Genomic DNA, 8,818 nt, shown 5'->3' with positions numbered 1-8,818 from the left:
GATGTGTTGTGTTATCTAGTTATTGTTTATGACTGTAGTGTTATGTTGTTACTCTGACTCTGTTTAAGTCAAATATTTGCTTACCAATAGTGTCAATACATGTGCGATGGACGGTAAACGTATGTCAAAGGGAGAGTAAGGCCCTTGTGTTTCGTTGTGTCATGTTCAAATCTAGGAATAGAATTAACCTAAAGTCTAGTATAAGTGTGTTTCAACTAGTGAACACTATGCAACTGCCTACAGAAGAGCATAATAAACAATATAAAGAGTTGTCTAGACTGATTGGAAAGCTGATTTGGGTCAGTGTGTTCAAGGCCTGAGAACTGCCCAAATGGAACCCCCCTCAAAGGTTGACAACGTGGGTTAGTGACCAGGCATTTGTAATCGCTATTCATGTTGATGGTCATGATTGCTATTTGGTGATATGCTTCATACTTCATACAGTATAATTCAAGCATATTTGAATTTGGATGGTGAACATTACTTTTTCTACCTATGGTGTAATTAGTACATCTGATGCAAGTAAAACATCCATTTGAAACAATAGTTGTATCTGTAAGTACATTCCGTTCCAGCATCTTGGGCGGTCTGAATGGCTCTGCGGTTGGCAATCCTTTTTGTTTGAGAGATGAAGGTGTCGAGTTTGATGATCGTGGGAAGGCTGTGGGGGATTCGAAGGTTGCATCTTCCACTACAACGGGAAATTAAACTAGATTATCTTTTTTGTTGAGTTTGATGGTCGTGCCTGAAACGTAGTGTAGATTTGTTGAGTTTGATGGTCGTACCTGGAAAGTAGTGTAGATTCTGCAATTTTGTTGAAAGTGAATTGGTTGAACATTTTGTTTAAAAGTTTTGAAAATGCGTGAGGAAAGCGTATTGCCAACCGGATACTTTTGTAATCTCAGTAAATTATGAGTCAAAATAAGGTACAAAACATTATCTTAAAAATCAAAAAAATGTTAGAAATCTTATCCATAAATCTTCTGATAAAGTACGCGAAGTGCGTATGACTCGTAAAACACGGTCAATCGCAAGTTGCACGATAACCATGCGACCTTTGCGACTTGTGTTGTCTCAGTTATGCGTCCAAGTCATAGGTCGCGACTAGCATATCAGCCATGACCGAGAAATGAACGAGCGCAAGTGAGGCAAAAGTGATTTGTGAGAGCATTTTGACAATTCTGAATTTTTGAGGGTGAACCGTTATAATGTTTACAAAATAGGCGTTTTGGCCAATAACTCATATAATATTATTATATTATATCTTTATATGATAATATATGTACATATCTTTATATTCATATAAAGTTCTAAAATGACATCATTTTACAAAATAAAAATAAATAAATGCCGATAATATATGAATGTCAATTTGGAAGACAAAAATAATTAATGAATATATCTTTTAATATTTAATACGGTATTACTGTTTTATAAATATAGATATCTCGGAACATCTTCACCATATATTATCACAACTCTTTTTCTCAATATGTACAAACCTTTACAACCTTTTTTCTCAATCTCTACCACATTATCCAATAACCTTTTGTTTTCAACAAGCATGTACAAACCTTCATGTCATTGTGATAGTTTTTTCAAAGAATTATTCTCTTTTATGTGTTGTTTGATGACATAATTTATCACACCTTGAATGTTTTATTATTGTATGTTTGTTAAACAACATAAATCTGAAAACCAATAACATACGTCAAATCATATTGCGACTATTTAAAATGAAGGTATATAGTATGATACAAGATTAAAATATAATCATGATTTTCGCGAGTTTGAACAATGTATTTTCAATCCCTCTTCTAATGTTAAATAAGTATCACTTATGAAAAGGAAAATAGTAATTATAATGAAAATTTGAAGATGATGGTGAGAGAATGAATGTAGTTTATTTATTCTGACCAAGTTAACAAGAACAAGTTTCTTAGTCGAAATTCGTGAACTCAAGGGTCGTTAAACTAAATGAATATAATATTTACATTCACTTAATATCTAAACATATCATTAAACTGTTTGGTTTAAACACGTAATTTTACGGGTCATTTCGATAGTACTACATAGTATTATTAAAAATAAAAATGTAAATACTGTGAAATGATTCAATAAAGATGTACGCGAAACGCGAATTAAGTTTTTGAATCGTGATCCTGACGTGTAGTTGATGAAGTGGTTCGTAACATTCACGCATTTCATCTTCCAAACTTAAATTTGCCCAACGTGAAAATAATTAAAAATAAAAATTTAAAAATAAAAAGCAATATTTTTATTCTCTAAAAGGAAAAAAAACACGATAACATGCCAACAAATTTGTCGATTTTAGTAATCTACGCAAAGAATTTACAATAAAAAAATCTCTTTATTATTGATAACATGAATATAAAACAATACAACAATCAATAGTTCTCATTCATTGTCGCACAGTTTCTTGAACATATAGTGATACATTGATGAGCCCGTCCGTTAAAATACGTGTCCACAAATGTAAAAAAGTTTGATATACTCTAAGTTTATTTAAATATCATATTTTGTAATTAATATACACATTTGATTATTTATTTAAATTATGTTATATACCTAAATTTTATTTGAAGTTTATTCATCTATAATGCCACACAGTTTCTTAAACATATAATGATACGATTATGAGTCCGTCCGTTAAAGTACGTGTCCGCAAATATAAAAAAAATGGATATACATTAAGTTTATTTAAATATCATATATTGTATTTAATAAAGACACTTGATTATTTATTTAAATTAAGTTATATACATATATTTCATTGAAAGTTTATTTATTTATTTCGAGTATATTTCACACACACATATGTGTCGTAGAGTACAATTTATGCTTAAAAATATAACCTTCTTTAGTAGGATGCAGATCTTGTTTACTATGTTTTATGTAAATACAATAGCTAATATGAGTAATAATATTGTCACATTTAATAATTGTATTGCATTTAGAATATGAATATTTTCCTTATTTAAGAAAATCAATTAATATATGGATGACATGTGGCAGAATTAACCACGACGTGACACGTCAGTATAAATGCACGTGTTTTATAATATGTATAGATAGATGGATAGATATAGATAGATAGATAGAATATTTTTTTTTATGTAATTTAATGATATGTACGTAATCATATCTTGTTTTACAAACGTATAATGTTTCTCCGTTCGTGCTTTGTGACTACCTCTAGATATGCGGCTAAGAAAGTTCAAATCTCAAAATTTTTGTGAGGATATCATAACTAACATCTAGACTATATTAATATTGAGATTGTTATATGTTGTATTTTATTTTTATTACTAAATCCATCTCAAAACATTTTTTCCCATTATATTTTGTTGAATTTATATATTTGTTTGATAAATTTTAAAATTTTATATATACAGTAGTTTGACGAATTTATTTTAAAAATAAAAAAATAAAACTAATACTTTCCCGTCTTTAATTTTATCCAGTATCTCATTTTCATTATGTCTCAAATTAGTTGTTCACTTCCATAAAAAAAAAGTAGAAGATTAAAATCTATTATATCTATGTGAATTTGATTAAAGGTTAAAGAAAAAGTAATGATAAAACTGAAAAGTAAATAGAAAGTAAAATATTTTAATAACATTCATTTTTTTGTCCGTGGACAAATTAAATTGGGACGGGGAAAGTATTAATATTAATATTAAATATTAATAATGATAAAACAAAGATATTTAATGATAACTATTAATTTATTTTTTATAAATGAATAATTAGTTTAAGACAAATAGAAATTAATTTTTGTAGGGTGACTAAAACATAGTTATCCAATAAAAAAAAAAAAAAAAAAATCTTTTGGATTATTGTAAAAATCCGCAAAGATTATATATTCATTACCTTTACCAACTCTAAAAACCGATCATATTCATTACCAAAAGATTACACATTATATTCAATCGAAGATTGACAAAATCAAGGAAAAGATCAAGCTAATACTAAATTTACGCATTTTGATAAGTCAACTTTACAATTACTTGATGCTTTAATACTATATAAGTGCATCCAAAATGTGGAAAATAAATCAATGCGATTAAAAACACCAAAATAATAAAATTAAAAAAAATGGTCTCCTTTATCTCTTTTCTTCCATTGCTACTAACTCTCACCGTTGCTCGTACATTTCACAATCCATACACCTTCAATGTCGTCTCCTACGGTGCGGTCCCCAACCGAATCACTGATAACTCAAAGGTAAATCACATACATTTCTCGTAACACTTTTATAAATTTGTTATAAATAAATTTTGTGTATAAAAATTGTTACATTTTACTACATCATTGTTTCATTTGTCACAATTTTCACAATTTGTTAATCTATTTTAATTATGTAATTTTGATTTAACTAGGCGTTTCTTCGAGCGTGGAATGATGCGTGTGGATCGAAAGGTGGTGGCCGAGTTTTGGTACCAAAAGGGATGTTTATGCTCGATTCTGTCGTGTTTGTGGGACCATGTAATGGACCGGTTGATTTTATTATAAAAGGGTCGCTTGAAGCAACTAGTAATCCATCTAAGTTTTTTGTAGATCATTGGATTGGTTTTAAGTATGTTGATCAATTGTTGGTCGGAGGTGGTGGTTATTTGCTTGGTCACGGTGGGGCGGCTTGGCGGTACAACGATTGCCGAACCAATTCCCAGTGTAGATCACTTCCTGTCGTAAGTTTTTGTTTTATATATTTGGTTCATGGTTCATTGCTTAAACTTGATTAAAATTCTACTAGTAATTGTTTAGGGGAATTGGAATTGGGAAAGTTTTGACATTAATTTGTAATTTAATATAGATAAAGTTAATAAATAATCTAGAATTGTAACGGAAATATGATATTCGTGATAATAATAATGATTAATTAAAAAGATAAAAAAATGTGACCGATGGTGGTCAATATTCTATTATATTTTGAGTATAGTAGGGTAATACTAGGTAAAGAATATATAAAATAAAATGTAGAAGGAAGTTATTTAAAAAACATAAAAGTATGAAAAGATTTTTTAACGGTTAGGTTAGTTGCAAATAGTTAATTATTAATTTTATGGTGATAATTATTTGTACTTTAGGATTATTCTTAAATGGATGGACTAGTAAATGGATTGGGCCCGTTGGCCTTCATTGTTGTGAGATTGTTACATTTTTAGAATTTATATTCCAATGTACATTTTTGGAGAAAATACCTGAAACAATTAAATAAATTAAATTGGACTAAGATGTATATTGAAATTAAATTAAATTAATTAAACACATTTAAAATAACCATCACATGCTAGTATGCTACGCATTATATGAGCATGAACTAAGATGTATATTGAAATTGTTCGTTTGCTTTATTCAAAAGATCAAAATCTTCAATTGTTTTAGTATATAAGGTATAATAATAAAATACATTATTGTTGTTGTGCTTTAAACTTCTTATATTTGCTTTTACTGATTTAGTTTTTTTCTAATGGAAATAGACGATGCGGTTTGATTTTGTTACTAATTCAAAAGTAAGTCACATACATTCAATCAATAGCAAAAACGCTCATTTCAATCTATTTGCGTGCCACAATTTGAACATGAGCCACGTTCGGATAATTGCACCGGAAGATAGCCCAAATACCGATGGTATCCGTATCGGGAGCTCGAGCAATATCATGATCATGGATAGTGATATAAGCACGGGTGATGATTGCATCGCAATGATCGCGGGTAGTCAGAATATTACAGTTTCAGGAGTTCAATGTGGGCCAGGGCACGGATTTAGCATCGGTAGCCTTGGTGGGTCCCACACTGAAGAGTTTGTATCCGGCATTGTGATACAAAATTGTACTTTACGAGGAACTCAAAACGGAATACGGATCAAAACATGGGCACCTTCTTTGCCTAGCCTTGCTTCGGATATTTTGTTTGATAATATCGTGATGGAAAATGTCAATAATCCTATTTTTATCGACCAACAATATTGTCCGCGGCCTCCTTGTAATTGGAAGGTAGTTCTCTCTTTTATCACATAATTGAAGATTTAATTTATTAATGTTACTAAACTCGGGAGTTATTTTTTGTAGGCACAGTCGAAGGTTAAGATCAAGAATGTGACATTTAGAAGGGTTCGGGGTACGTCTAGTTCTAAGGTCGCGGTTAAGATGCAATGTAGCCAACATGTGCCGTGTGAAGGTGTTAAACTCGTCAACATTAACTTGACGTATAGAGGTCGTGAAGGTCGTGTGACTTCGTCTTGTTTAAATGTTCAAGGAAAGTCGTACGGCCCACAACTCCCGGCGGGGTGTTTATAAGTCGAAATTGAACTTTCACTCTTATTTTGAAGTCGTACAACCAAAGAATTTTTAAATTTCTTTAGAGTTGATTGTATAGATGAAAGTTCGTAAAGACGTTTAATGGAATTCTGCTTAAATTCCTAATGTTAGTGTGTTTTGTGTTTTTGTGGAAGGGAACTGAAGGACTAATTAATAATATATATGTAATTTTACTCTTTATGAAATGAACCAAAAATGTTGTCACTACAATACCACAATAGTATTCTGTTATGGATTATTTATTAATTAATGATTTTTGGTAGATAACTAGTTTTTCAACCCTCGCTTCGCGTCGGGATTCGATTTCCAATGTATTTTATTATGTTCATTTTGCAAAATTATTTTGTGGCTAACGATGATGTCGTTGAAGCGCAACTCGAGTCGAACGAAAGGGTATAACCCGTCAAAGATTTAGATCAGTAGGGATGGCGCCCGCGGGCAACGGGCACGGGTTCCATATACAGTAAAACCTCTATAAATTAATGATGTTGGAATCGGCCTATTTTATTAATTTAACTAGATATTATTATATCGATAAATTAATAAATTATTAATTTAAAAAATTGACTTATGTTTTTGAGCAATTTTCAAATTAATGCATCGACATTCGAAATTATTATGTCCGTTCACCTTATCTATTTGAATAAAACATAAACAATCACCTACAAAATTCTCATGTACGGACGGACATTCACACATTAATGAACTTGTAAGTTCAATGTACATTGGGATTTAAAAAAAAATAGTAATTATTAATTTATAGTTTCGATGGGACTAATATATTTACATTGGGATTTCAAAAAAATTATTATCTTATTATCTAATCGATTGGGGTCCAATTTTGTACAAGTCTCAAGTTGGGACCGGACAAATTATTAATTTTATCCAGGTTATTAATTTATCGAGTATTAAATTATAGAGGTTCTATTGTACCCGCGACCCGCCCGTCGGGTTTCTTTTTTGCATGTTGAGACCCGTTACCCGCCCGCGGGTAAAAATGTTTTGCCCATGTCCGTGACCCGTGGGTACCGGTGACCCGCGGGTACCCGTAACTCGCGGGTAACCCGCGGGTAATAATATATACAACTTTTTATTAGAAAACCCAAATAATTTTATTAATTATAAAAATATATGTACAAGTTATATCTAAAATGACGTGAAAATTTAAGTTATTTACTTGTATATAATATTAATCAAGTAAATTAACTTTCAAAATTAATAATGTAAGTATAAACTCGCGGGTAAATTAAGAAAAGTCTCATGTATTCACGGGTCGGGTTTTACACCGAAGGGTAGTATATACCCGCGACCCGCCCGTGACCCGTTGACGGGCATAAATTTTTACTCGTACCCGTGCCCGCGGGTAAGATTTAATGAATTCACCCGCCCATCACGGATCGAGTACCCGCGGGTCACGGGTATTTTTCCGCCAATTGCCATCCCTATTTAGATGTTATCTTAAATTAACAATATATGTGTCTTTCCGCGTTTTGCTATGGAGTTGTTGACTTTTTTAAATTTAACGCAATTAACACTCCGTATGATTTAAGAATAGAATATTTACTGAGTAATATCAAAAAAATTACTAAATAATTTTTAAAAAAAAATAATAAGACCCATATGTATATGTTGTTAATAGATGAAAATAGTTACGGAGCCCGTGAGAAAAAAATCAACGTGTATGAAAGGTGGACTCAAATATTTAGCGTTTTTTAAAAAGCGTCCGTTTTGCGTATAGTTAGTGACATTGTGTTCGTAAAATTATTTCGAGCTTAACGATGGTGTCGGAAAAATTTAACTCTGTAACGACCCGACAAAATCGCCATTGACGGCGTCGTTAACTTAGGTCCCGTTACGTGGTCATAGTCCCTGAATGAGACGCGTTTGACCAAAATTATGTCGCATTCATTTGAAACGTGTATGACTTGCAAAGTTATAAGTTACCAAACGGTTCGACAACAAGTTTAAGTTTACAAAAGTTGTAAAGTATAAATGAAATAACTTGCGACATAATATAAGTTGAAAATCACGAATGCTATCAATAGCGTATGCATGTAAACATTAAGTTTGAATCCAAAGGTGCTATCACTAGCGTATGCATGTATGCTTGACCCCAAGCAAGTGATCAAAGTGTGCAAAAGCATGTATCAAGTAGCCAAGTATAAACTTGAGAAACGTATAGAAAACTGTCAACGAAAAACGTTGGCGAAATCATAGGTGTATTTGTAAACGTTGTTTTTGAACCACAAGATTTGGTATAGTTGATTATCCAAATCGTTTGCATTCCAAAGATGTTGTTTGTATGTCGAGCACCCAATTATCAAGGCTTTACTGAATGGTACCTCTGAATCATAGTGTTAGAACCTACACTATACACGATAAAATTACATTTCATCCGCTAACAGTAGCGAACCGTCCGAATGAGGGTTTGTCAAACCCGTATGGCCACACAACATAATTTCGTGCTTACACCT

At 31.5% G+C, this 8,818-nt stretch overlaps 1 protein-coding gene across 1 annotated transcript; it reads left to right on the top strand.

The window, feature by feature from the left end:
* Window positions 1-4,119: 4,119 nt before the first annotated feature.
* Window positions 4,120-6,323, top strand: LOC139892376 (exopolygalacturonase-like). The gene is made up of 4 exons (XM_071875442.1): window positions 4,120-4,248; window positions 4,404-4,712; window positions 5,505-6,020; window positions 6,096-6,323. Exons 1-4 carry the CDS (start codon window positions 4,120-4,122, stop codon window positions 6,321-6,323), a joined length of 1,182 nt encoding a protein of 393 aa, XP_071731543.1.
* Window positions 6,324-8,818: the final 2,495 nt, after the last annotated feature.

The sequence above is a fragment of the Rutidosis leptorrhynchoides genome, chromosome 2 (assembly GCF_046630445.1).
Source record: "Rutidosis leptorrhynchoides isolate AG116_Rl617_1_P2 chromosome 2, CSIRO_AGI_Rlap_v1, whole genome shotgun sequence".
Classification (NCBI taxonomy): domain Eukaryota; kingdom Viridiplantae; phylum Streptophyta; class Magnoliopsida; order Asterales; family Asteraceae; genus Rutidosis; species Rutidosis leptorrhynchoides.
This window is presented reverse-complemented; position numbering and strand designations above follow the sequence as displayed.

Coding starts and splice junctions, on each gene's coding strand:
- LOC139892376 (XM_071875442.1), top strand. CDS start 4,120: ATGGTCTCCTTTATCTCTTTTCTTCCATTGCTACTAACTCTCACCGTT. Junction 4,249..4,403: donor GAATCACTGATAACTCAAAG/GTAAATCACATA, acceptor TGATTTAACTAG/GCGTTTCTTCGAGCGTGGAA. Junction 4,713..5,504: donor AGTGTAGATCACTTCCTGTC/GTAAGTTTTTGT, acceptor TAATGGAAATAG/ACGATGCGGTTTGATTTTGT.